The following is a 25,927-nucleotide window of genomic DNA, read 5'->3' as shown; positions in this document are numbered from 1 at the left end:
CAAAATTTATAGGATATTTTTGCTCCATTAAGCAGAGCCTTCCGGCCGAAGTCAAGGCCCAAATCGCCGACTTTGCCCGACCGGCAGTTGCTGATAAATATTTACCTGATCGCTCATTGTGTCAGAAACAGACAAAAAGGGGCGCACTATGCATAATTTATAATAACACTTTGAAAGCTAAGAGAAACTCAAGTGCGATTCTACCAAGTCAGTTGATTATAAGAGGACGCCCGTCCTCTTGAAATAGCAAAAAATGGCCCCTCGAACACAAAAATCGGCTGCTCAGGATGAGCACTCTTTCTCCCTGGTGTCTGAGAAGAAGAAGCCAGGGCGAAAGCCCTCAGCCCTGAAAGAAGAGCCCACTATGGGCAATACCGTCTGCAGTTGCTGTCTGATGTTCATGTATACAGCACACATTGACAAGCCTTGCTCCTGCAAGCAAGAAATTGCAAAGATCTGCACTAATTATACAGAAGATAAAAAGGCTTGTACTTCTGTTCTATCAGAGCTGTAGAAGAAAGTAACAGCATTACTATCTAACTATAAAGATCTTCTCAGACTCAAAAATGTGACTCTCTAAGAAGAATTGAAGGCCAGCATGATGAAATAGACTGCTGATCTCAATAAATTATTTATCAAAATAATATCTATGTTAGTCCAAACTAACAAATCTCTCTCTCTTTTCTACTTTAATGCTGAAGTCAGTACTGCCACTTTACCCTCGTTTTTACCATGTCTGCGACCAAAGACCCCGTCTCGAGCAAGGAGGAGGACGTCTTCCCTTGCTCTGTATGTATTTACTCTATGTTCACCGATCGTTTGGATGAAGAGGAGCCGTAGTCTGCTGTTGATGTCGTTCACAAGCTTCTCCGTCTCCGCGAAGAATATCACTCCTTTGACGCAGTATTAGAAAAGCTTGTAGCTATTCAGACTGAACAAAAGAAGCTTGTGGAGTATATATTCTACTCTGTCAAGATAGATTGAACTGATTGGAGATCATACATTCAACTTATGCTAATATAATTATCTGCTTCTTTTCTTCTCTCTCTTACTCTAATTATATCTTCTCTCTTTATTCAGTCCCAGCTGAACATATCTGTATCAGATCTGTCTTCAACTGGGGACAGTGAAGCTGATTTGCTTAAAAATATAATTAAGCAGTCTAAATAAGCTTGCTCTGATGATTCTTCTGCACTGGTTTTATACTCTGTTCTTAAATCAGAGACTTCAACTGATGAGAAGACTTCTGAAGAGACAATATAATAGCTGAAGGTGTAAGGATTCGCCCGCGAACCCCTTACACAGATGAACAACATCCACAAGGGCTGAGAGCCTTGGCTCACAAGCTGTTGAGAGTTGCATGTGTTCTTGTGAGACACTAAGTCGCATGCTTGCAAGCACACATAAAAGGCTGCCTGTAAGGATTTGCCTGCAAACCTTACATGGATGAACAACACCCACAAGAGCTGAGAGCCTCAGCTTGTGAGCTGTTGGGAGTTGCATGTGTTCTTGTGAGACATTAAGTCACATGCTCATAAGCACACATAAAAGACCACCACTGTGAATCTCTTGCTGGAAGTCAGTAGCAATCTTGTTTACAAGTTGTATATAGTTGTCAGAATACAGAGCTTTTATCTTGTGTACTCTTTTCTACATACATTTCTCTCTATAGATTCATTGTCATGCTGATCCATATATATGATCCTCACTTTATTATTATTATTATTATTCATTATAGTCTTATGCAGTCAGTGACTATGAAGACTACCTAGCAGCTTTTCTGTTTGGATTTACTTAGTATACATTGTAGAAGATGAAAAATAGGAAAGGAAGTATTTCAAGGCAATGTGAGATGTTCTTTCTCCACAAAAGCCAAATAACAGATAGTATATAATATCAATTTCGAAGAAAAACAAATATTCTTGTGGCAATGTGATAGTCTGGGGGTGGGAATTGTTGTCTGGGAATTCTTAACTACTTGTGCATATGTCCATGTTGATATCTTGCTATTCAGGGCTGATAGAAGATTCTTGATCTGGATTATATTCTCTCATCTTCTCCTGTGTCTTTCTCATTATATTGATCTTGGCTGCTAGCTCTCTTGTAGATGATATATTCTTGATCTTCTCTATATACAGCTCTACACTATCTAGCAGGGCTTTTATTGTGCTTTATAATAAGTTTCTGTTCTTGTCTAGCACATTTAATCAGAATTTCTTGATAGCTTTGATATCTGCTCATATTTGGGTTGCATGATTATAGATGTTTTGGGGCTGGAGGCCCACCTGAGGGGTGGTTTGGCTGCTTGCCATGCTTTTCTTGATATTGGGCAATACCTAGAGCTCTGGCAAGCAGATTGAGCCACTGTGTGAGCTGAATAGATACTTAGGTGGTTGTGGAGATATTTCAAAAATTAAGTCTCGACAGTATGAGGTTGTTTCCTGCATCCAGGTAAGGTTGTTAAGTAGCTGACAATGCCAAAGGCCAAGTTTAACTTCAATACTCAATCCGCCCCTGGAGTCCATTTATTTTCATACACCTCATCTCAAAAACGCCGACGCTTCTACCTCTCAATCCCTTTGCAATACCATCCGCCATGAAGCCTGAAGATGCTGTACGTCCAAGTCCTGAAAAGAGCCGAACCGTGTATGAACAAGGCTTTTGTATTTGGACAAGGCTTTACACTCGCGCTAAACAGCAATCCAGCCTGCCCCGAATTTGCTTCCACCTGCAGGCCGCAGTTCAAAAGTTACCTCCCTTGGTCCATGATCTGGATCTGAAGCGTGAGTATAGCTGTCTCTACGCGACCGGAACGTCGATTTGGGGAACTTCGCGGGGGCAATGCAAGATACCTCTTGTGGAAAAAAGACTTGAGCTACCAGTTTCTATCAACCACTCGACACAACTTGCTCTCTCTGAAAGCCTGGAGCCGACCTATCAGAAATGGTTTAATCATGAAGATAATCACCTTTCTGTGCTAATATTGGCATGGAGCTACATATTTTCAGCGCGTTGGGTCCAGCTCATGCCCGGAGCCGAGCTGACTTATACTGAGAAGCACGCGGAATATGGCAACAACAAGCGAGACGAACGAACCGAAGTCATGGTGGATGTAGGAGATGTCGACGATGATGCAGCCAGATGGTGGGCCGCTGTTTTGTCTCCTGGTGAGGGATGGCAGGCATACCTAACATGGGAGCGAACAAAATTCCGATCACCTTGGTCAACTGCTTTGGAAACAAGGGTGAAATTTACGCTTTCCTGCCGCAGACACCTCTGCCATACATCAACTACCACACCTTCGTTCACCACTGCCCTTCATTTTCTCGCAGAATACTGCAATCTACACAACATTGTTGACCAAACCCTGGCAGCACTCTCTTCAACATTGTTTCTTCCTTCGTTGAATACAAAGAAAAACCCAACATCACTCCCGAAACCCGATTCTCATAAGAGGCAAAGGCTAAAGCCACCCGTATCAGAGCCAACCGAGCAGAAGCCACTTGGTTTTATATTGGAGCAGATAGTGCCGGAGCTGGACAAACTATTGACATTGAGTTGCAACACACGGGGTCTATGCTCTCTTTTGTCGAGTGTATTTTATGAACCTGGAATACCTTGCAATGCCGTGAGCCCATGGCTGCAATCTACGTTCGCTGTTCTTGACTCTGTGGAGGATGACCATCTACTTGCTCATATCCTGATGAACCGAGTCCCGCAAGTTTCTTTCCTTTGGCTTGGTGGTATAATTGCGGGTACTCACAAGAATGTCCTCCAGGATGGTCGATTTGGCCTTATACCGATTGAACTCCATGCTGCATCCTGGTGTGGTGTCACACAGTCGTTTTTACAGGAACCTGTGTCCCAACCGCCAATGAATAATGGGGCGCTTTTACGATCAGATGAGTGCCGACTTCTCTATCTGACCCAAGCAGAACGGCACAGTCGGTGGCCGGTGTCTCCATGGATGCCTTTCGGTACCACGGCACTCGAAGATGCTGAAATTGAAGTCCGTCTACATGCACAGTGTACTGGTCACGGTCTTCAATATGCGGGTTGGCATTGGGCTTGTCGAAATGGCAAACTAGTACATCCATTGTGCGTTAAAACCACTATATCTGCCCATTCACCGGCACGGCACCCGGCAATAAATACGCCCATCAGATATGAAGCTCTGAATCTCGAGGAAGAATCAGCTTCAGAAAATGCTACACTAAATATCTTTGGCTGGCTCCGAACTGATGGATATCCTCCACGGGAACGAGGAATAAGTAACCACGAGTGGATTAATCTTGGTGAATCTGATAATGAATCACCTTCCCTGAATGAGTCACCAAGGAGCCATACAGCCCAAGCATCGAAAGCTGTGGAAGATTGGATACAACAGAGCATTCTGGTACCCGACTCAATAATGGATTCTTCACAGATTTGATCCTTCCAGCAATCTGTCCAGGCTGGCTCCTTCTGGTAGTCACGTTCTCCTTCTTTCAGTGTTGGAATGTGTATGATAGATGCTATTACCTCCATTCTTTTGGGTTGGATACTTTTATAAATAATTGGCATTTGTTTATTCGTCAACTTTTCTTCTTTCTTTAACCCCGTATCCCCCAATCATCTTCAATGGGGTTCATCCAACATTGTAGTGCATAGGTCAAACGTGAATTCCGGTACATTCCTCAGCTGTCCAGAGTTAAAGTAGAGACTGAAACAAGACTGACCATGCTGTTCAGTGTTGCAGAGAGTATATTAATTAATATAGATTTATCAGAAGCAGAAGCTCCTGTATGATACAGAATGGATTGAGATGGAGCTGAAAAGATTAGTGATCTTGATCACTCTGTACTGATTATATAATCTACCTCCCACCCTCCCTGGTCCAAACAGGTTATTTGGCGGCTTGGCAGTAACCAGGCAGCAACCTGGGTGATCACCCACACTAAACCCCCCCCATCTATCCGCTAGTTACTAGTTAAGAGGGAAACTGAAATCTTTTTGCTTGTTTGTACAAACTTAACATGGGCTGTGTTCTTGTTGCCAAAGGAACAATAAGATGCGCGAAGCAACTCCTCCAGCCCTTTACAACACTATAGCTGCTATGCAGCAGTCTGCCTCCTCTTGTAAGGACATTCCAGGCAAAAAATATCATGCACAAATGAATGGGCATATTTCTACCATAATCACATATTTCTGTTCCATCAGGATCTCGCTCACTGCCGAAGAAACACAAGGTGGAAGCAATGAAGTTGCTATGCTCTTGCACCAGTTAGTCCGACCACTTACAGCGTATCCATGCTAACAACCTGTAGGCCATTGGCCGCCTGCTCCCTCGTCGCCGGAACGATACTTTTGAAAGTGAATAGCACCAGCCGAATTCTCGGATGAAGAGGACGAGGACGGAGGGGGATGGCGGCGACGATGCTGAGGAGTAGCAGTGACTTCGCTGCTTATTGCAGTTTCCAGATTTTTCTGTCCTTTTTACCTTTTTTGTAGCCTTCAGGCCTTTAAAGTTGACTCCTTGATATTCATGGATCCCAAAAACTTTAGCCTGAAGAGCTGCAGAAGTCAATACTCTAACTTAACAGATGAGAAACACGTCACAAAAAAGCTTGGTATATCTATGTCTGTCTGTATGTATGTTATGTATGTATGTACAATATCTGTCATCGAGACAGTAAATCAATTGCAAGGCCAATATTTTCTAACAAGATCCTTTTTATTCACTTTGCCCATAGCGTTCCTTTCGATGACATCCACGACCGTCAGAACGGTAGGCACCTTATAGTGGGCCATTTCTTTCTTCAGCTCGGCGCGGAGCGACTGTATTTCTAACTGTGGTGTCTATCAATATGTCAGCACATTTTCAAGGAAGCAGATCCATAGAACATCTTTTCACTGCTTACCCCTTGTCTCTGCTTTACGATGGCAGCGACACGTTGGCCCCATTCCTCGTCGGGCAACCCAACAACCGCAACTTCCTGTATGGCGTCTAAGGCCAGCATTTTTCTTTCAACTTCTAAAGCGGAGATTTTATAGCCTCCAGACTTGATTATGTCCACGGACTCGCGTCCCTGAATGAAGTAAGCACCGTTCTCATTTCTCTTTGCGACATCGCCGGTCTTGAACCATCCATCGGACGTAAACTCTTTCTTTGTCGCATCAGGCCGCCCCCAATATTCTAAAAACACGTTATCACCCTTGACTTCTATCATTCCGTCTTCGTCAGATTCCGATGGGATGATACATCCAGTATCTCGGGTCGTAAGCCGAACTTCCACACCTGGTAGTGGCCAACCAACACTTCCGTCAATTCTCTTGTCCACTTCCAGACCGCAGCTTAGCCCCATTCCAATTTCTGTCATTCCATACCGTTCTAGCAACGTTTGGCCAGTAATTTCGAAAAATTTGGTTTTGATCGGGGTTGGCAGGGCGGCAGAACCGCTTACCACCAAGCGCAATGAATTTGCGCCTGCTCTAGCCGTGGCTTCCAAACCTGTGGACCTGATATGTGCATCAAAATAATCCACCAGCTTCGAATAAACAGTTGGAACGGCCATGAACATGGTTGAAGAGCCCCTGCTAGACCATCTTTCCCAAATAATTGCGGGGTCGAAGCGAGGGTACATTTCCACCGTAGCGCCGCTGAGTAACATGGCGACGAGGCCATTGACAATGCCATGAATATGGTGCAATGGAAGAACATGTATGAGGTGGTCCGAGGAAGTATATTTCCACGCCTCGATCAAACAATTGGATTGGAACATAACATTTTTGTGGGTTGTGATACATCCTTTTGGGTTCGCCGTGGTCCCGGAGGTGTAAATCATCAACGCACGTCTGGACAAGTCAAACGGTGGATGGAATGGCGGAAGCACTATGGTCTCTGGCGTGGTCGAAGCCAATGGGGCCAGATCCAAAAAGGTGACATTTGAGCAGCTTTCTGCCAGTGCATCTTTCCTATGGCCAAAGGAATCGTGCAATATCACCAAGCGTGGGTTAGAGTCGGAAATTGTGTAGAGTAGCTCCTTCACAGGATGAGTCACGCCTATGTATCTTAATTAGATATTTCATTACTTCCAAGGTTCGAGCAGCTGGTCATGATAGGGACCTACACAGTGGGACACAGATGCCGCCAGCGGCCCATACTGCCCACTGACATACGACATAGTCATATCCAGATGGAATCAGGAACGCGATTCGTCTCTCATCTAGGTCCTTTAATGATAGAGTGTCCAGGATCCGTTGCTTCAAGCAAGAGACGTCGACAAGCAACTGGCCATATGTAAAGCTCTCATTTTTGGATTGATCAATGATCGCAACTTTACTGCAGTCACTCCACGCCTGCTTTCTGGCCTCAAGAAAGAGTGGCAGGGAGGGAAGTGATTCCGGCGGAATGGGGTGCGTGACGGTCATCTTGGCTTAACGCCGGGGTCGGATAGGGGCGGGAAGTTGGTTATTCTAAAATAGGAGCAGCGCGGTCGCGAGTCCGGCCTGAGATGGACAACATTGAGTAATTTGATGATGGAGGGTTCGAGAGCCGACTTCGCTGAGCGATGTTACCTACGCATGACGAGTCCCATGCAGTCTTCGGAGGTGATCCACGAGGTCTGTAGTGGACGAGCGGGTGATGGTGGGCTGGCGCCGAACGCTGTTCCCGGCTGATTGCACGGTGTGGGGAACCGGGAGTCCGTGCAAACAGCAGCAAGAGCTGACATTTTAACCAACTACGAAAATTGATAGCCGTTGCAACGTAGCTTCTTCATCGTCACTTTCACGGCAGCATGGAAACTGGGCCATAGAAGATAGCTCTACAAGGTGAATAATATACACTCGTCGCTCGAATGCGAAGTCACCGTCGAAATAAGCGCCGCATTTGGATCAAGACCTGTCCAAAAGACAACTTGAGCTCTAGGGACTCCGTACAGCTTCCCCGCTTTACCAAGATATGCATGCACATCAAGGCAGTGTGGCCATTCCACGCTTTCTTGGGGGCCTTGAACCTTGAGCCAAGTCAGAGGGACGGTTCGCGAATCCCAGTCGACATGGAGTTGGACGTCGATCAATGCCGGATTGACAACGAATGAACACAGAAGATGGGCGCTATGCTGGTACTGTCCATTTGCACGTTTCCGCCTGTGGCCCTCCATGGTGAAGCTCTTAAACCAACACCGCGGAAAAATTGCCTCTCCGCTATTACTCCGTTTAGTTAAATTGCCCGTGAAACCAGCGCGAAGCGCCATTCAGAGCTCTGCTCCTTGAAGAATCTCCAGTGCGCAGCTCTTTTTAGCCGTATCCATTTAGGCTAAAGCTTTCAAAGAGTGAGAATTATCAGTTGCTGCTTTAGTTGCCCATTGAGCTGCTCTTGATTATGGGAACTAGTGGCGAAAAGCAGCTGGGAGAGACTCCCACCGTCCTTGATCGTGTCGAAACCGCGGAAGAGCCGGTCTTGTATGAAAAAGAACTCGCCCAACAGGCAGGCCGCGACTATGCTGGTGCCACAGCAAAGACTGACCCCAAGGAGATCAACCTTGTCAAGAAGCTCGATTTCCGCATAATGGTGAACATGGCGTTTCTTATGATGTGCTTCTCATTCTCGACCACCTCTTACATCCTTCGTACAGAGTTCAACTTTGCTGATCATTGGCATAGCCAACACTGTTTGCCATGTACTTTCTCAACTACGTTGATAGGAACACTATTGCCCAAGCTCGGCTGAATGGATTAGAAAAGGATCTGGGGATGCATGGCACCCAGTTCAACACCACGGTTTCCATCCTCTTCGTTGGCTATATTTTAACTCAAGTTCCAAGCAATATGTTGATCACGAGGGTACCACCAAGTATCTACATGAGCACCTGGATGGTTATCTGGGCCACTGTTTCAGGTGCGAGAGCCTTTTGTTTTTATGTACTTCTAGCATAAAATATGTATCGTGTCTGACGATCGTTCTCAAAACAGCATGTACTGCCCTGGTTCAGTCATATGCCGGGATGGTGGTATGCCGATTCCTCCTTGGGATCACAGAAGCGCCTGTGAGTAACTCTAATGTGTAGAAACTTGGATTTAACTGAAGAGCCCAAAGTTTTATCCTGGAGCTACATATATACTGTCCATATTTTATACGCGGAAAGGTATGACCCTATGTCGTTTTTTGATTCTTGTGATGATGCTGAATGGCACACTTGTTGAATAGAGGTTGCAGCACGTATTGCAGTCTTGTACGCTGCACAGATTCTGGCCACAGGAGTGTCTGGTCTCATTGCCGCCGGGGTATTCTATGGCCTTGACGATGTAAGGGGGATTTCTGGATGGAGATGGTATGAACGCGCAACAACTGACCCGCATGCTGCACAAGCCGTAACTAAATGGGACATTGCGACAGGCTTTTTATCATTGAAGGTTGTGTGACAGCCGTTGTGGCTTTCGCTGGATTCTGGTTATTACCAAATACTCCCAGTACGACTCGTTGGCTAAAACCGGAAGAACGCGAACTCGCCCATGCGAGAATTGAAATGGATAAGATGGGTGAACCAGAGCAGGCATCAGCAATGGAAGGCCTCCGACAGGCCTGCAGGGACAAACGGACCTGGATTTTTTGCCTAATGCAAAACTTCCATTTATCGGCGTGTGGTTTCAACAGCTTCTTCCCCACGTATGTTTTCTACAGATGACGTGGAATATGCACCTCATGCTGATAGTTCTGGCAGTGTTGTTAAAACAATTGGCTTCAATACGACGATCACATTGCTCCTCACATGCCCTCCCTTCATCTTTGCTGGTATAGTTGGAATTCTTTTCGGATACAGCTCTGGTCGGTTCCATGAACGCACTTGGCACATCACCGTGGGCCTCACGACCGCGATTGTCGGGTTCGTGATCGCAGCATGTACACTTAACACTGCCGGGCGGTATATCGCGTGCTTTATCTTCCCGATTGGAGCATATTCCGTAAATTCGGTGATAATCGGGTGGGCATCATCCACACTATCACAGACAAGAGAAAAGCGAGCTGTATGTTTCCTGACTTCTGTCTCTCCCAGTTATTATCCTCTTTTTTACACTGATTGACCATGACTAGGTGATTCTCGCTATGACAAACATCGGTGGGCAAATTGGCTACATTTACGGCGCGTACGTGTGGCCCGACTATGATTCTCCCCGATATGTGATCGGGTTCAGTTCGTCGGCCGCCTTCGCTTTGTGTTCGATATTTTGTGCTTGGTGGATGAGATATTTGTTGAAGAGGGAGAATAAGCGGCTGAAGGAGGTCCATGGGTCGGATCTGATTAATTATTACGGATATTAAGCGCATAAATAGTCGTATCCGGTGCACATATAGTGTATTATCTTACTCTTTGCGAAAGATGACTTCTTTCCATGGCGGCCTTTCACTGCACAATTGACTTTCTTGGAAATAGGTATAATAATCGTCGAATGTCAAAGTGCCGCAGAGATGGATCTCTCAGATGTGTACCCCGTAATGCAAGTGGGGGATGTCTGAGTTGACTTAAAAAAGTAAAAAAATTAAAAATTGCCCAAAAGAATAAAGTAACTTCATGAGAAGTGCCCCCGGCCAGGATCGAACTGGCGACCTCCGGATATCAAGCAGTTAACCACTCGTCATAAAGTGAATATGAGACCGGCGTCATGACCAACTAGACCACAGAGGCTTATTGCATTAGTCTTGCAATGCTGGACTTTGAACCCCAAGAACCCAATATTCAGGCGGGATATTTCCGGGACGTCCGGCGACTCTGGCTCTGGGAGGGGATTGCGGGCTCCTGAATAGGGATCGAGATAGGACGGCTACGCTGTACTGAAACTGGCTTTCTCGTCAGAAAGTCGCGCAGGTTACGTCCTCATAAGAGAATGTCCTGCGAATGTATTCCAGACCCCGTTCACCGGTTAGGTTAGGGGTGTTGGGACGGCGTACAGGGTTGCCATGGTCGAGGAGCCGGGATCAACCTCGGGAGGTGTGGAATCAGAGCGGAACTTTCGTCATCCTCGATTTTCCGCTTGGTCGAACGTAAATAACACTTTATCCGCGGAGCGCCAGATAGAGAGTGAATCCTGTTTTATATATACGAGACCGAGCTCTATTCAATCATACAAAATATACTTAAGGCGCGATGTCTTCGGAAGATATGGAACTCGCTGTCAAACACTTCTTCTCATCCCCGCGCTTCGCCGTGGCGGGTGCAAGCACTGATGCGAGCAAGTTTGGCTACAAACGTAAGAGTCCTTCGCGCGCGCACATATCTTCCCACAATGTCTACGTGGCAACGATTTCATCTATAGTAGTTGCTAATAAGCCGTTGATCAGTGCTCGCCTGGTACCACCAGCACTCACTGCCAGTAACCCCGCTCAACCCCAAGGCTCCCGAAATCCAGCTGCGCTCAAAGTCCTATGCCACTGTGAAATCACCATCCGAGCTCTCCTCTCCAACACAAACGTCACTATCAATAGTTACCCCGCCAAAAGTGACCCGGGAGATTTTGAAGGAGGCGCATGCCCTAAATATTCCTGCTGTGTGGCTGCAACCAGGGACCTTTGATGATGAAATCCTCGAGTATGCGAAGAAGAACTTCAAGGCGGCGATTGGGGGTGAGGGTGGGAATGGAGGTGAGGGATGGTGTGTGTTGGTGGATGGTGAGGACGGCTTGGAGGCTGCGGGCAGAGACTGGACACTCCAGAAGCTGTAATGGTCTGCTTAGCAGAAATTGTTAGTATGAAGAAAACCATACGGGATATGAATATTTTTATTCTCCCACTAGTGCATATTGCTGTAGAATTTTTCAGTGTGAGTGAGCGATGCGTGATTCAGGCGGAAAACTGCTTCTTCACATGGTGGTTGGAGCTACCAGCCATCCAACTAAAGCAAAACAGGGCGAGGAATTGGGGTTGCTAAGATGGCCCCAACACCTCTAACAATTTTTTTCAGACGAGGCTGTCAAACAACAGCAAACCAACACATCAACTTGCATTTCCCAACCATGTTCTGGCCAGGAATATCAAAAATTTACTGACCAGAAGCATCTTGTTGTTGTAGTTGTTGTTGTTTGCCTGGTAAATAAACAAGAGGGTTATCCCACTTTCCCATCCGTACCGCCATCTGGTTTCCAGCCATCTGATGAAATATCTTCTCGGCATGATCACCGGCAACAACTAAGTGAAACTTTCAAAACAAAAGCATGACGCCTTTGGAATCACCCATGGCTGGTGATTTCTTCCTCGATAGCCCTGTCCCCCCGAAGCTCGACCTCACTGGTGCACGGTCACAGTTCTATCGCTCTCCTCGAACTCCATCCGCGACATCGTCCCTCAGTCGTTCGGTAACGTCTTCAGGTCACCCAAACAGTCGCAAGCGTGCAAGATACGGCTATAATGACTTCGATAGCCATCATACATCAAGCAGTCTCGCATGGGGAGGAGACCTCTCAACTCAGTTTACTGATCCGACCAGCCCTGCTCCGCTTGCGAATACCGACTACAGATTAGCTGGCGGGGGTTTGGAAGCACACAAAGTGCCCCTTGCATCTGCTGGAACGGCACTGGAGCTTGAAGATAATGGAGCGGAGCTAGACTATAGACCTAGTCGATACTCTACGTATCCGCTAACAACAGGTGAAGGGAATAAGAGGAAACGAGAAAGGCCGACCTCGGCTGGCAATGACACAGAAGAAATTGATGATTCATCTGTATCGACATCGTTTGGCTGGGGAAGAGCCGTGATGAACCTGGTTGGAGGAGTCGCAGGAAAAGTCTGGGACTTCTGTTGGTCTGGTGCATTCCGTGGTTTCTATGCTGGCGGAGGGAGAGGCTACGATATGGATGCCCCAGCAGTGACTGCGGGGGTCACGCCGTCTCTCGATCAAAGTGCCTGGGAGAAGCTAAATCAGCTTGAAAGCCCGCTGACCCCAAAACCTTTGATATCCAATGACCCCGCTTCCATCGATAGACCCCACCCAGACAGCGATTGGGTGCTGGTTAAGACCGAGAAACGTTTCGGCGAAACCACTCCGTCATCTTTGCCCCGCAGGGTTAATCGTCGAGGTAGTTTGACACACCACGGTGGTTTGCGAAGGCAAGGTGCCAAATCTACACCAAAGAAGCCTAGTTTGATTCCGGTCAGACCATCCTCCTCACTGGCCCAGAAATACCAGTACTCTTCCACTTTTTCACCCAGCTCTCCAGCTCCCAGTAACCCTTCAAGAACACCGAAGGAGAGCCCTCTCGCTCTCGAGGCCCAGCGATATGCCGCGAAGATCCGTCGCAGGGAAAAGGAGGAAGACGCAAGCATTCGTCGACTAAACCAACAACTAAAAGCTATGATCCGGGAAGGAAAAGAAGCGCTGGGGACGAAAATTGAAATTGACGAGACGATGGACGTTGATGACTACGAATGATTTTTTTTTTTTTTTTTTTTAACCTCGATTCCCGCTGTTCATTTCGGTTCATTTGAGCGTCTTATTGTTATCGAGTATTCCTATTTATGCATTGCCCAGAGCTGTTGTGCTCGTCGATAAGCCTTCTTTCTTCTAACGATGATACGGCCTCTGTGTTCATTTGATACCATTTTCCATGCCGAAGGAGAGTTGCATACTGCCAACGATGATAAGCTATATTGTGCTCTTCGTTCGCCAGTGAAAACACCGCTGTTACGATATGTCGACTCCTTTTTTTCCCTCCTCCGGGTTCCCAGGGACCCCTTACGGGCATCATTGTTTTTTTCATTCTATGCAATGTTGTCTCACTGCCTCTATTTTCTGTGCTTCCATGTCAGAGCTGTAATTTACTGATTTGTTCATTCGCTGAGTCTGATGTATCAGCTGTCTAGGCAGATAGCAATGCTATGATCTTTGCTACTTGCAGATTGACCCGCCAACAGCGACTTGATTGCTTTTTACCGGCGTCTGCAACGCGTGTAGCTAATATATGATGAGCGAGTGAATGGATCTCGATGGTTTACAGGGGGGTTGCAGCGTGATTTTCATTTGCAATTTAGGCTATGCTTAACACAGCTATTTAGGTAAGCTGTTCTTCGAATTTTCTAGGAGATCAAGGCGAATTTTATATGGCTAAACAGCCCATGTCTCCCAAAGTCGAGATCTTGATCTTGATAGAGGAAAAAGAGGTGCTTGGTGTTGGCCGTGTGGTTGGCGAGCCGACTGCTCCAGCCAATCATGTGTTGGCTACCACGTGCGAACGCGGCTCGCCGGTTGGAAGAGTTCGCCCTAGCAGAGGAGAACGTTCCGCGCAAGAAGTTGGTTATATAGCTATTAAATTCCAGTCCCTCAAGTGTCTTCTAACCCGAGACATGTCCAAGATCCACCATATTCTTCTTGTTTTGGGACACTTACCAGGATAATTTACATGTGCATTTCGGCTCAAGGTGAAAGAAGAAAAAAGTTGGTTCCACCCAGCCGTTTCAATCCACCAGAGTTGAATCGCGAGCCGATTTTGATACGCAGCACAGTGCCATTTTGTCAACAAAGCCCATGCAACGAGCTCCGAAATAAGAAGCGCTATTTGACCTGATTGGCGAATCAAATGCCTCCTTTTGTGCCGCGCAAGGATCATTCCACTCAGGATACTCCTTCAAAGCGCGGCCTGCTAGAAGCTCTCGATACACCTCCAAAATCGGCTACACTGGAAAAACTCAAAGCCCAAAAGATTTCTTTAGAGTCTGACTCGTCATCATTAAGTTCTCTATCCAGTTCGGACCTGGAGAATAGCGCTAACAGCGCCGGTGTGGATGACGATGACGATGATGAAGAGGTGAACTGGGAAGACGTCCTCGGAGCCCCATCTGGTTCTAATGCAGCTCCCACCCCGGAGCTGCGAGATTTGGACATCACCATACAAAAGAACCATGTTTCACTGACCGAGCCACTTGGAGGCAAGAAGGGACCCAGTAAGATTGAACGATTCATCCGCATCCAAACACACTGTATGCATGTTCAATTTCTCCTATTTCATAACGCTATTCGGAATTGGTGGATAAATGATCCCGAGATTCATGAAATATTACGCGAGAAACTACCAGAAGGTATCAAGAAGGAAATCCAGAGATGGAGGATAGCAGCTGGCCTGGAAACTCCAAAGCCCACGCCAAAGGAGTCGTCGAAAAAGAGAAAGCGAGATCGTGATTGGACTGAAGATTCGAGTTACGTCGAGCCCAACCGGCCTGACCTTAGTAGAGGAGACCCGACTATTCACTTGCTAAAAGTTTTGGCTGCCTATTGGAAGAAGCATTTCAAAATTACGTCTCCTGGACTGCACAAACGGGGCTACAGACCCGCATCGGTGTTGGAAGAGGAACTAAGGGCGTTTAACAGAGGCGAGGAAGACGAGAATCGATTTGGTGAGAAGATTCAGGATCTCAATGAGTTCCGCGAACATGCTCGTCGTTTATACGGATCTCGCGATGTAGGCTCCCAGTTGTTCACGGCGCTTCTGAGAGCGTTGGGCCTCGAAACGAGACTCGTTGCAAGCCTGCAACCCATCGGCTTCGGGTGGGCAAAGATCGAAAAGTACGCAAGTGCAGATGAAACAGCACCAAACAGTCCTGTGGAAAGCGAAGAAAGTTCTCTAGATGAGGAATTACCACCCAGACCCAAGGGGAAGTCTAAAATCTCCAACAAAAGGCAGCAACTAGCTGATGGGGACTCCCCGTTTCCCACATATTGGTCTGAAGTAGAATCTCCTGTTACCCAAGAAATCATTCCAGTGGAGTCGTTAATTTTGCCTAATTCCGTTGCGATGACTCCGGAGCTCCTGGCAGCGTTTGAGCCGAGAGGAGCGAAAGCTGAGAAAGCGAAGCAGGTTATTGCATACGTCGTCGCGTACTCTCCTGATGCAACCGCAAAGGATGTTACTATTCGGTACCTTAGACGGCAAACTTGGCCCGGAAAGACCAAGGGCTTCCGGATACCGGTTGAAAAGCCCGTTGAAATCGAACTGAGTACAGGACCTTACGTCTACGACTGGTTTAAAGCTACGATGAGGGGATATATTCGTCCAAGGGATAAGAGAACGACAGTTGATGAGAAAGAGGATCTAAGTCTGGTGGCTAAACAGCCAGAGAAGAAAGCACCGAAAGAAGGAGATACCCTGCAAAGCCTTAAGGCGTCTAAAGACTTTGTGCTGGAAAGATTTTTGCGTCGGGAAGAAGCACTTCGCCCGGGAGCAAGTCATGTGAGGATGTTCATTTCTGGGAAGGGCGCTAAACAAAAGGAGGAGAAAGTCTACCGGAGATCAGATGTCCAGAAGTGTTTATCCGCGGAGAGCTGGCATAAGGAGGGACGACGGATTAAGCTTGGCGAGTTGCCGTTAAAACTGGTCCCAATCCGAGCGGTTACACGGAATAGAAAGCTTGAGGTTGACAGGATGGAACGGGAGACTGGTGAGAAACCGAAGCAGGGTCTCTATGCGCTCCATCAAACGGAGTACATAATTCCGGACCCGATACAAGATGGAATAATTCCGAAAAATGAATACGGTAACATAGACTGCTTTACCCCTTGGATGGTCCCGAAAGGCGCCGTGCACATCCCGTGGCCAGCTACTGTTCGGGTTTGCAAGAAGCTCCGTGTGGACTACGCAGAAGCTGTTATCGGTTTCGAGTTTAGCAGCAAGATGGCGGTTCCCATTATTCAAGGAGTGGTTGTAGCTGCTGAGAATGAAGATCTTGTCAAAGATGCCTGGCGGGCTGAAGATGCTCAGAGACGAGAGAGGGAGAGATTGAAGCAAGAAAAGTTGATTCTTACAACTTGGAGGAAGTTTATTATGGGCCTTCGAATATCCGAGCGAATACAAGAAGAGTACGGGGATACCATAGAGATGGAATCCCAGAATCCCTTTGTCAACCAGAGGAACATTATACCATCTGACGTACAGCCTGTCGACAGAGATGAGGCAGACTATCACGAAGGGGGCGGCTTCTTGGTCCCCGGAGAAGATGAACCGGAGCATGACCAGCTCGGCATTCAAGCACAACCCCGAAAAGTTGAGGGAAGTAGGGAGGTGCCAATAGCCCTAGATAACGATACGTCCGAAGAGCTGAGTGACATAGAAAGCGTTTGATCTCTCCTGCCATGGATAGCAGAATTTAATCTGTAGCTGGGGAACATCCCATGCACTTGTATAGGATAAAGCCTTGCGGGGCCATTTTCTGTGAGCAACAGCGGCGAGTTCTTGTAGCTACAGTGTGGATTGTCAGTGTGTTACTTCCTGGAGGAGTTATTAAGAACCATAAGAAGAGAATATGAAGTAACTACTCGATACAAAATATGTACGGAGTACCAGTGAAATGTTTTATGTATCATCGTCGGTGACGCTTGGACAGAGTACTCCGTAGTTGAGTTATTTTCAAGGTCCCCAAAGTCTCGGCATGATCGCTCTGCCAAAAAGGAGCCCCCCTCCGGAATTGAATTCCCAACCCTCCGTGCAGATGACACTCCAATCCTCAGAATCCTCTATAGCCATGGCCCTAATACCCAAAAAGCCCGTATATTTCGGGCCTTTCTTAGTGACATCACAGGTAAGTTCTTCTCACTCGATCCCGCGTAGTTACATGCATCTCGCAACAACGTTTCCCCTTGGTCCTCGAGCATCAAGTCAGAGAATGGCGTCTAACCTTGATACCGATCCACGCATTTTCCAACAGGTCTTCTTTATGACATCACTGAGCTTTGCGCTTGTGAATCTCAAACCTCTACTCCCTGGCCACGTCCTCGTCTCTCCCATTCGCAATGTTCCCCGCGTCTCCGACCTCACCCCTGACGAAATTGCCGACCTCTTCATCACAGTGCGCCGCGTAGGCCGAATGGTCGAACGTGTCTTCAAATCTTCAAGTCTTAATATCGCCATCCAGGATGGTGTGGACGCGGGTCAAAGCGTCCCGCATGTCCACGCCCACATAATTCCACGGCGAAGAGGAGATTTGGATCATAAAGGCGGCTCGGATGCCATCTACGGGATGCTAGATGGAGACGAGGGCGACATTGCAAAACACATGTGGCAAAAGATGGAAGGCAGAAGTCGTACGAAATTTCCGGCTGTCGATAATGACAGTAGAATGCCGAGGAGCGATGAGGAAATGAGAGAAGAAGCGGAGATGTTGGCCAAAGAGATGGAGAAAGAGCCATTAGATTGAAGATTTGCAAGTAGAACGGACTACAAACTACCATATGGCTGGGTGCTGCGAGACGGTGATCTGGCCGATCCCTGGAGCTGATTTCCGGAAAAATATTTGACGACATTCTTATGGCTGAACGAGGCTCCATATCTACATAGAAGGGTACAGACAGAATATCGTCTAACTTCAGCTTTTGACGAAAGAAATCTATTAATGAGCCATGACAAACAGAGTCGTGCTGAAAAAGAGAAAATTAGATGGCCATCGGGGCCTGCTTCCCACTCTACCAAATTGACCATTAACACCAACCCGATTTCATTCGCCGCCAAAACGCACAGGAATGACTTCTATCATTTTGTCATCCTCTCATCCAATCGTAGGTCAAAAATGAAAAGGAAACTCGTCAAGATCATTGGAGGGGCGGTGCGCCGCCTTTGTCCGCCCAGAACGCTTCACGTTCTTTCATCACCGCTTCCGCCCATTCTTTCACCTCCGGAAGTTGGATGCGCTTCATAACGCCATAGAACTCGGTTAATTGGATCTTGCCACCATGCGTCCGTTCATATTCTATCGCTTGCAGCAGTAATTCCATCTTGTCGATATCGTGAACGAATTTCGCTTCCAGGGTCTCGTTATCTTCATATTCCTGGAAAATCGCCTGCATTTTCTCTCCCGCTGAACCGCCATACACCCCGCCCAGCAGCGTTTTAGAAATATATTCCATGACCTCAGCCTCTCGCCGCGCTTTCTCGGCCTTTGTCACCTCGGTATCAACCGGCGTTATGTCTCCGACCACCGACTCGGCCATATCGTGAATCAGCGCCATTTTCGTGCAGTGTGGTATGTTGAGCTTCCGAGCAAGAGATGGCGGTGCGAGCATGGTCATTATTGCCATGCGATACATATGGTCCGAGATAGATTCGCCATGGTTAATATCAAATCGGCGCCAGCCTTCCCGTTTCGTTGTCTTAAGGCGCTCTAGGAGGTGGAAAAATGGTACAGGGGAGGAGCCATTTTCAAGCGGGGGGTGAGGGAGGCTGGAGATGACTGAGGATATAGACCTGGTTAGCAGAATGCGTATCATATTTCAAGTTCCCAAAAACCCTTCACCTGCTTGTGCCGACCATGACGTCTCGTTTGTCGGTTGAGAACCCATGATTTTGGAGTGTAAGAGGGAGAGTCCGGAAAGAATTACAGATAAAAAATAAGTTTATACAGAAAACAGCAGCATCTATTTATATACATAAGTCGTGGAGAGTAGAAACATATCCATCCCCATAGAACAAACCTGGTACGTTGAGCGGGTTTGCGCAAGCGACCAACAAGGAAGAGCAAAGACGGCGGAAGCAAACAGAGCAAACAAACGCTGCGACCAGCCGATTGACGCAGCCAATTGACTATCAACACACAACTACCACCTCCCTATTGACCGAGAATGCAAGCTGTCTCCTAGAGACGAGCAGTTTTGGTACCTTCTAAGATAACACTCTGGGGGAAAGAACATGCATCCGGCTCAATGCAGCGCTCCTCCGCCCGTTCACCTACCAAACAAAGGGTAGAAACATGGCCCGGTCCCGCACCTCTCACTATATTCCTCCGCAACTTGAAGCTCCTTCGATTAGACACCCGCTCTGGCTGGCCTAATATTACCCTAGAAACTCTCTCCGGATCGCAGAATAACCTTCGTCGAAGAATTCAGGCCGTGGAATGGTCTCTCTATCACCTGTTTCTGATATGGGACAAGAATGAGACACATACTGTATGCTACCTCTTCGCGCAGAGGCACTGAATCCTTACGGATGATGGAAGCAAGAGTAATGACAGTTCTGTAGAAGCTACAACCCTTTTTTCCGCCCCTTGAGCCGCTGCAGTCTGTCAACCTAAGAGCTGCGCTCTTCCGCATGCTCTCGGATTTAAAGAAGAATGGCGTTCTGGGGCGAGAAGCGATTCTCCGGAAGACCATGCTAGACGACTGCAAAAGCGAAAGATTTGAAGAAATTTTGGCTTCTTTCTCCACAGCCGTTTTGCGCAAATCTCTCCTCCCGAGCCAAGCTCGAAGCATTGCTATCGATCTAGCCACTGCTCAACAGTTAACGGCATGCGACCAAAGCAACATACTCCCGTTGATCCTTGCCTACCGCTCCTCCCTTAGCTCTACTATTAACGAAAGGAAGAGTCTTGGCTGCTTCTACGCAAATCTCAACCAACATCTCCACGCCAAAGCAGACGAGCTTTCGAAGCGCTCTCCCTCAGGAGCAAGGTCCTTGCTCGCTGCCGATAAAGTGGAGCATACACGACGCAATATTATTTCTGCATGGTACGGCAGTGGAGACTGGGCAAAGGCCATTTTGGATGGTGGGTTGCAGGTGGATTTGGACCCTCTTCTAGAACTGGACTTCTCTCGATTACGCTTGGTAGCGAAGACTGACGGTTTGGATTCTGTACGATCACGACGGTCTTCCGATCTTCTCGCAGACTTAGACAAACGCATTGCGCAGCAGAAATCAAAGTTACAAAAATGGCGAGAATTTAGACGGACGTTGACGGAGGATGAACCAGATGCTACAAGGACGGAAGCGCACAGCCAAAATCGCGTGTTGGCGTTCCGGGATCATCAAAAATTAACAGTGGCGTCTCTTGCACAGATAGGTCAAGTGGCTCAGAACCCAAATGCCCAAAATCCGGATTATAAGACTCTGTTGGCAGATTTCCATGAGTCGCTTGCCAAATTTAAATTAGGCGCTAAGCTACCAGATAGACGGTGGAAGGTGGAGAGCCCCATACACCAAGATAGAGAGGAAGAAAGAGTTCACGATGGTGAAGAAGAGCGAGCGATGGCTTATAAGTCCGATCAAGCTCCTAGCCTGCAATTGCCTACCCGACTCAGAGAAATGGAACCCTCAGTAGGATCAAAATCAGTCGGTCTGTCTAGGGATGTCTCGATGCAAAATGCTAGCCCTCCTATGGAGATGTCACCTGCACAAATAGCTGAAGCGGCCGCTTCCCAGAGCTACCAATCTCAAGAACCAAACCCACACGATCATACGCACGACATATCTGAACGAGCAAACCATATTGGCTTCACTCTGGTTGAACGTACTCGACTATCAATGTCCCGACTTTCAGTTCCGGAAGCCCGTCCCCGGCAGTCCTTAGGGAAATCTAGAGTTTCAAGGCATTCGCAATCTTTTCCCATCAACCAGTTCGAGACCCCTGACAATAAACAGAGACAAAAGCAAGGCCAAAGATCGGGTGCTACTACTCCAAGAGATGAGCTATTCAGCGAAGATGCGGATTATGCCAGTGTGTTTAAGAGTCGGCCGAAGATTGCTACAAGCCCGGTCGGTTCTCCCGTCGTGCATGTGCCGGTATATGCGGATGATAACGCGGCTGAGATATCAGATATGGAAGTTTGCCAGGGCGACAGTTATTCCCACCTTGACGCAGAGAATTCGCCTTCTCTAAGGAGAACGATGTACATGTGATGAAAATAATGATTGCGTTTTACATATTTATGACTTAGTGTTAAAAGTAATCCATATAGTAGGTAGTTATAATAAATTTTATATGATATTCGCGCCACACTCCAAAGCTTCGCTAGAGAACATTTGGCAGTTCCGCTCTTGGCACATAGTTCCGCCGTACGCCAAGAGCCGGAAAACTTCCGCCGTTCTCCAACTTCAATGTTATGATAATATCCAGGTTATATTATATAGGTCATCATCATCATTATCTTCACTGTTTGTCACATTTGTAGGTCTATTTTCCTGAAGCTGTCTTGAGAGAGGAACGGAATAGGGCATACCATCCAGCGGGATATCATTGCTGTCTCTTGCCAGCGTGTGATCTATGCAGACAGCCAAACGTCACAGAATACTTTTTTAAACAAAATGAGAGGCCTTATTCTCTGACTTTCGAAACGATATTTTTAACATCTCCAAGCATGCCAAGCAAACTTTCCTGCCACACAGATGGATCCTTTCCTAGTCCCCTACCGATTAAAACGAACTTGGACGCTACCACACAAGAAGGGTCTTGTTTTTCGGATTCTGTGATCTCAAATATGTCTCGAACACCCTGCACAATTTTAATATTGCCGTTGGTAAGGCGAATAATTGCTTTGAGGCGATGGGGGTCGAAGTCTAGAGAGCCGTCCTCTTGAGGCTTATGAGACGACGACAGCGGGAGTTGGCGCTCCCATAGTACAGAACGCAGCCACTCATCGACAAGGGGAAGTTTCGACTGCGGTAAATCTGGTACTGCGAATGAAATGGTGGAGATGGTCTAGAACTGCAGGTTAGGAAAAATATGGAATGCGATTAACAGCGCGAGGGGACGGAACGCATACGGGGTCAAGCTGGCTCTGGCCCTTCTCACTAAAGTCAAAATTCGCGAGCTTATCATAGGCATGAAGTTCCAGGAGTGCTCCTTCAATTTGTGGTACTTTGCTATGGTCAGTGACATGGATTGTCGCTAAGCCATTGATCCCTCTAATGCGCCTTTTAACGTGCTCCAGCTCCTCAGCCGTAACAAGGTCACTCTTGTTCAAGATCACCACATCGGCATGTGAAATTTGTAAATGTGCGGTAGTTAGAACTGCACCACCTCGGTTCTCTTGAACTTCTTGAGGAGCCGGCTGGTCAAGAAGATGGCATATATTCTTTGCATCTACCAAGGTGACAATGCCGTCGAGGTAAATGGAGCTTCCGAGTCCATCATCAACCCAAAACAAGGGAGCTATATTCCCTGGATCGGCAAGCCCGGTGGTCTCTAACAGTATATAGTCAAAGCTACCACGCCGGCTCATAAGGGATTCGATGGCGATGACGCCGGTGTCTCTACGGAAACACGTGAGATTTTTGAATTAGTTAGAATAACAACCATGGCAGACTGACCTCACTGAGCAGCATAAACAGCCGTTTGGCAACTCAAGCCATTCTTCGACTTGCTGGCCCTCTTGATTGACAGTTAGGGACTTCTCAATATCAGCAGCTAAAGAAGGGTCAGGAATGGTGAAGTGAATTCGCAGCCCGAAAACATACAATCCCCGAACTCTACATTCAACCCGTTAGCATAGAGCCGGGTTGTATCAGGGGATATCCCTAGGAAGGAATGTACGAGCCATTTAATATGACAGCAATCTTCTTCCCGTGCCTCTCATTCAGGATATAGTTTAAGAGCGTGGTTTTTCCAGCACCCAGGTAGCCTGCATGTCATCCTTTAGCATAATCCTCCGTAAAGCGGCTTCGTGGCTTGAATAAAAACAAAATTAATGGCATAACGGCAATTGAGTACCTGTTACAATAGTAATTGGGACCCGTGGAAGATTGAGATCTGTTGGGGATTTTGGACGCTCCGATGTATTGGGTTCGATGGAAACCAGCTCCGGAGGGCCATCTTCATCAAGTTCATTGATATCCATTTCAGCAGAGCAGTCCAAACCAGCCAACACAAGACTATTATCACGTTATAAATTATTCCGCTTCTGCGCTCCGTGGGGAGATAAATCCTAACGCTGGCTGCACCTCTTCCCTCAGCGCAACGGTAGCAAAACTTGGCGCTGACATAAGAATTAACTTAACTTAGTTAACCCGCTAGTTAAACTAACTAACTAAGTTAACTAGTTAACTAGTTACTCCAAAAGTTTACTAGTTAGTTACCTTAATTAACCGCTGGTTAAACTCATTCTCCATACATCCTCTCGGGGCATAATATGGAGAAACTGCATATCCGTTATATTAATATCGACCTGTGCAACTGTGCAATCACTTCCCCAAGCTCAACCAACCACACACTCTGCCGGCCTTAGGCAATCTGACATCCGGAGGCAGCGTCACTGGGCATTCGGAACTTTTTGAACTGCTTCATGAGAATCCATAATGACGGCGTTAGGAGCTTCTCCCTCAAGCTCTCCGCGTCTGCCCAGTCCACCTCCCTTCACCGAAGTGCAGATTGGGCCAAAATCTCCCACCGTGAGCGATAGTCCCCTTGCGGCATCACCTGCGCAAGATGACGCTTCTACGCGGCGAATTCGCCCGGGCACCAAGGCCGCAGATATGGCCTCCGGGCCACCGCTGGTTCCGCTCTCACAAGTGTGTTGCCGGTTCAAATCTCTCGTTATAGATTCGAGGGCTAACTATTGCTCGGCTCATAGCTCGACTCTCCTTTCCAACTCCAAGAACACCTCAAAGCTTCCTACCAAGACTACACTCGTCCACCCGGTTCCTCGACCGTGATCCCGATTAACCGCGCAACGGCAGAGCAGCTCGCCGAACCTCCAGAGGGCGTCGAACGTTCTCTTTGGCTTTACGAACTATGCCGTTTCCTCACTATGAAGGCGAATAATATCGTCATTGCCTTCTTCGCTGAAACTCCTCCCTGCTCGGTACAAACGTGTCCTGAAATGCGCGCCTCTGAATGGCAGTACCTCTGCGCAGTACATGATCCGCCTAAAGCGTGCTGCGCGATTGACTATTGCTGTCATACACTCGACTGGGCGACAAACATTCTCACATCGCCCAAATTCTTCCCGAGCAGATTGACCCTAGGGAGTGAGGCAGGAGGTGGCCCTCAGGCGAGCATGAGACATTTGACGAACATCTTTCGGAGGGTATATCGAATTTTCGCACACGCCTGGTTCCAGCATCGAGAGGTCTTTTGGCAAGTGGAGGGCCACGATGGACTCCATGTCTTTTTCAAAACCGTCTGCGACATGTACAATTTGCTCCCGGAGGATAACTATACTATTCCTGCTGAAGCAGAAGGGGAAGAACCGCGAACGAGCAAGCCGGATGAAGCAGGCCGAAAAATGACAATACTACGCAAAGAAGATAAACGCCAGCCTGAGTTAAGTTTAGATTCCGCTTCCTCCTTGGGAACTGGAGCAACGACAAGACGACATCGTCATTCGCCATCAACGGGTGCTGCTGTCAGCACGATAGCAGAGGCTGCTGAAGACGAAGATGGTTCTAAGACCACGGGGGATACCTCTGCTCTTGAGCCTACGGAAGAGACGGAGGAAGAGACAGATGTCGAACAACTCGACACTCTACAGAATGATACCCCGTCGACACCATCTGAACAATCTTCCGAAGCTGTCGCGACACCAGGGGAGGATGGGATAACGTCATTGCCAGAGAAGCTAGGACAGGAAGAGCAAACTGAGATGACCGATACATCCAATAAACTCTCGCAACCCGGGGTCAATGCGGACACTGAGCCTACGGAGAATGGAACCTTACATGAACAACCCAGTGGGCCCGAACAAGAAGAAATACAGGCGCAAGAAGAGAACGAGGAACAAACCCAGGCCCCAGTGGCAGAACCACTGAAGGAATCTGAACCGGATTCGAAGCCCGAAAGCTCCCCCGAAAGGCCCTCTGACGACCTACCAGCCGAAGCTGCAACAAAAGATCAACCATCTCCAGATTCCAACACAGAAAATACCACTCAGGATCAACCAGAAGAAAAGAATAATACTTCCGCAGAAACAGAACCAGAGCCAGAATCTCATTCTGCAGATGAACCGCGACCTCCTCCTGAAAAGACCGAGGAGGTTGGGCAAGTTCAAAATGCCTAACATGCACATACGATGGCGCCCAGAACGGTGTTGGAAATAAGACTGCTATAATACCGTTATGATGAATCGGTCAACTGGGTTGCGCTTATTTTCGAAGTTCAAAATAATTTTATGTACCTTCTTAGTCCTAGTGTATAACTATTCTAATTCTAATTCTTTATTTTTATTTTTATTTTTATTTTTTTATTTTCTTAATTTCTGGAACAGGGGG

General features: G+C 47.4%; 12 protein-coding genes and 1 non-coding gene across 13 annotated transcripts; 8 read left to right on the top strand and 5 right to left on the bottom strand.

Moving 5' to 3' along the window:
* Positions 1–2,596: 2,596 nt before the first annotated feature.
* Positions 2,597–4,578, top strand: CIMG_08132 (uncharacterized protein; the record flags this gene model as incomplete). Its single annotated transcript, XM_001240968.2, has 1 exon — positions 2,597–4,578. The coding sequence occupies one exon, from the start codon at positions 2,597–2,599 to the stop codon at positions 4,430–4,432; it is 1,836 nt and encodes a 611-aa protein (XP_001240969.2). The 3' UTR covers positions 4,433–4,578.
* Positions 4,579–5,676: 1,098 nt separating this feature from the next.
* CIMG_08133 (peroxisomal AMP binding enzyme) lies at positions 5,677–7,607 on the bottom strand (the record flags this gene model as incomplete). Its single annotated transcript, XM_001240969.2, has 3 exons — positions 7,110–7,607; positions 5,901–7,042; positions 5,677–5,838 (listed from the first exon to the last, which is right to left on the bottom strand). Exons 1-3 carry the CDS (start codon positions 7,408–7,410, stop codon positions 5,677–5,679), a joined length of 1,605 nt encoding a protein of 534 aa, XP_001240970.1. The 5' UTR covers positions 7,411–7,607.
* A 198-nt stretch (positions 7,608–7,805) lies between these two features.
* On the bottom strand, positions 7,806–8,144 carry CIMG_13263 (uncharacterized protein; the record flags this gene model as incomplete). Its single annotated transcript, XM_004445033.1, has 1 exon — positions 7,806–8,144. One exon carries the CDS (start codon positions 8,142–8,144, stop codon positions 7,806–7,808), a length of 339 nt encoding a protein of 112 aa, XP_004445090.1.
* Positions 8,145–8,365: 221 nt separating this feature from the next.
* Positions 8,366–10,303, top strand: CIMG_08134 (MFS transporter; the record flags this gene model as incomplete). The annotated part of the gene is made up of 8 exons (XM_001240970.2): positions 8,366–8,554; positions 8,647–8,881; positions 8,956–9,029; positions 9,080–9,128; positions 9,191–9,314; positions 9,380–9,649; positions 9,705–10,008; positions 10,076–10,303. The coding sequence occupies 8 exons, from the start codon at positions 8,366–8,368 to the stop codon at positions 10,301–10,303; spliced, it is 1,473 nt and encodes a 490-aa protein (XP_001240971.2).
* Positions 10,304–10,561: 258 nt separating this feature from the next.
* CIMG_15072 lies at positions 10,562–10,667 on the bottom strand. The gene has a single exon. It is a non-coding gene; the product is annotated as a tRNA-Met (tRNA).
* Positions 10,668–11,126: 459 nt separating this feature from the next.
* Positions 11,127–11,700, top strand: CIMG_08135 (uncharacterized protein; the record flags this gene model as incomplete). The annotated part of the gene is made up of 2 exons (XM_001240971.1): positions 11,127–11,229; positions 11,321–11,700. 2 exons carry the CDS (start codon positions 11,127–11,129, stop codon positions 11,698–11,700), a joined length of 483 nt encoding a protein of 160 aa, XP_001240972.1.
* A 510-nt stretch (positions 11,701–12,210) lies between these two features.
* Positions 12,211–13,904, top strand: CIMG_08136 (uncharacterized protein; the record flags this gene model as incomplete). The annotated part of the gene is made up of 1 exon (XM_001240972.2): positions 12,211–13,904. The coding sequence occupies one exon, from the start codon at positions 12,211–12,213 to the stop codon at positions 13,402–13,404; it is 1,194 nt and encodes a 397-aa protein (XP_001240973.1). The 3' UTR covers positions 13,405–13,904.
* Positions 13,905–14,548: 644 nt separating this feature from the next.
* Positions 14,549–17,288, top strand: CIMG_13262 (Rad4 family protein; the record flags this gene model as incomplete). The annotated part of the gene is made up of 1 exon (XM_001240973.2): positions 14,549–17,288. One exon carries the CDS (start codon positions 14,549–14,551, stop codon positions 17,081–17,083), a length of 2,535 nt encoding a protein of 844 aa, XP_001240974.1. The 3' UTR covers positions 17,084–17,288.
* Positions 17,289–17,466: 178 nt separating this feature from the next.
* Positions 17,467–19,178, top strand: CIMG_13261 (HIT domain-containing protein). Its single transcript, XM_001240974.2, has 2 exons — positions 17,467–17,540; positions 17,667–19,178. The coding sequence occupies exons 1-2, from the start codon at positions 17,484–17,486 to the stop codon at positions 18,153–18,155; spliced, it is 546 nt and encodes a 181-aa protein (XP_001240975.1). The 5' UTR covers positions 17,467–17,483; the 3' UTR covers positions 18,156–19,178.
* CIMG_08139 (HD family hydrolase) lies at positions 17,734–19,405 on the bottom strand. The gene is made up of 2 exons (XM_001240975.2): positions 19,248–19,405; positions 17,734–19,184 (listed from the first exon to the last, which is right to left on the bottom strand). The coding sequence occupies exons 1-2, from the start codon at positions 19,291–19,293 to the stop codon at positions 18,547–18,549; spliced, it is 684 nt and encodes a 227-aa protein (XP_001240976.1). The 5' UTR covers positions 19,294–19,405; the 3' UTR covers positions 17,734–18,546.
* A 162-nt stretch (positions 19,406–19,567) lies between these two features.
* CIMG_08140 (uncharacterized protein) lies at positions 19,568–21,622 on the top strand (the record flags this gene model as incomplete). The annotated part of the gene is made up of 2 exons (XM_001240976.2): positions 19,568–19,896; positions 19,970–21,622. The coding sequence occupies exons 1-2, from the start codon at positions 19,654–19,656 to the stop codon at positions 21,620–21,622; spliced, it is 1,896 nt and encodes a 631-aa protein (XP_001240977.2). The 5' UTR covers positions 19,568–19,653.
* Positions 21,623–21,822: 200 nt separating this feature from the next.
* On the bottom strand, positions 21,823–23,646 carry CIMG_08141 (CobW domain-containing protein). Its single transcript, XM_001240977.2, has 6 exons — positions 23,433–23,646; positions 23,260–23,343; positions 23,180–23,191; positions 23,033–23,129; positions 22,486–22,975; positions 21,823–22,421 (listed from the first exon to the last, which is right to left on the bottom strand). Exons 1-6 carry the CDS (start codon positions 23,557–23,559, stop codon positions 22,038–22,040), a joined length of 1,194 nt encoding a protein of 397 aa, XP_001240978.1. The 5' UTR covers positions 23,560–23,646; the 3' UTR covers positions 21,823–22,037.
* Positions 23,647–23,852: 206 nt separating this feature from the next.
* CIMG_08142 (Mob1 family protein) lies at positions 23,853–25,887 on the top strand. Its single transcript, XM_001240978.2, has 2 exons — positions 23,853–24,229; positions 24,292–25,887. The coding sequence occupies exons 1-2, from the start codon at positions 24,017–24,019 to the stop codon at positions 25,714–25,716; spliced, it is 1,638 nt and encodes a 545-aa protein (XP_001240979.1). The 5' UTR covers positions 23,853–24,016; the 3' UTR covers positions 25,717–25,887.
* Positions 25,888–25,927: the final 40 nt, after the last annotated feature.

Source organism: Coccidioides immitis, assembly GCF_000149335.2.
Source record: "Coccidioides immitis RS genomic scaffold supercont3.3, whole genome shotgun sequence".
NCBI lineage: Eukaryota > Fungi > Ascomycota > Eurotiomycetes > Onygenales > Onygenaceae > Coccidioides > Coccidioides immitis.
This window is presented reverse-complemented; position numbering and strand designations above follow the sequence as displayed.

What these genes read in the sequence shown, in the direction of transcription:
- CIMG_13261 (XM_001240974.2), top strand. Translation starts at nt 17,484, where the DNA reads ATGGCCCTAATACCCAAAAAGCCCGTATATTTCGGGCCTTTCTTAGTG. An exon ending in CTTTCTTAGTGACATCACAG is followed by an intron (nt 17,541 to 17,666) that starts GTAAGTTCTTCT and finishes ATTTTCCAACAG; the next exon opens with GTCTTCTTTATGACATCACT.
- CIMG_08139 (XM_001240975.2), bottom strand. Translation starts at nt 19,293, where the DNA reads ATGGGTTCTCAACCGACAAACGAGACGTCATGGTCGGCACAAGCAG. An exon ending in GTCATGGTCGGCACAAGCAG is followed by an intron (nt 19,185 to 19,247) that starts GTGAAGGGTTTT and finishes CTATATCCTCAG; the next exon opens with TCATCTCCAGCCTCCCTCAC.
- CIMG_08141 (XM_001240977.2), bottom strand. Translation starts at nt 23,559, where the DNA reads ATGGATATCAATGAACTTGATGAAGATGGCCCTCCGGAGCTGGTTTCC. An exon ending in CCCAATTACTATTGTAACAG is followed by an intron (nt 23,344 to 23,432) that starts GTACTCAATTGC and finishes GATGACATGCAG; the next exon opens with GCTACCTGGGTGCTGGAAAA. An exon ending in GCCAGAGCCAGCTTGACCCC is followed by an intron (nt 22,422 to 22,485) that starts GTATGCGTTCCG and finishes CTGCAGTTCTAG; the next exon opens with ACCATCTCCACCATTTCATT.
- CIMG_08142 (XM_001240978.2), top strand. Translation starts at nt 24,017, where the DNA reads ATGACGGCGTTAGGAGCTTCTCCCTCAAGCTCTCCGCGTCTGCCCAGT. An exon ending in CGCTGGTTCCGCTCTCACAA is followed by an intron (nt 24,230 to 24,291) that starts GTGTGTTGCCGG and finishes CTCGGCTCATAG; the next exon opens with CTCGACTCTCCTTTCCAACT.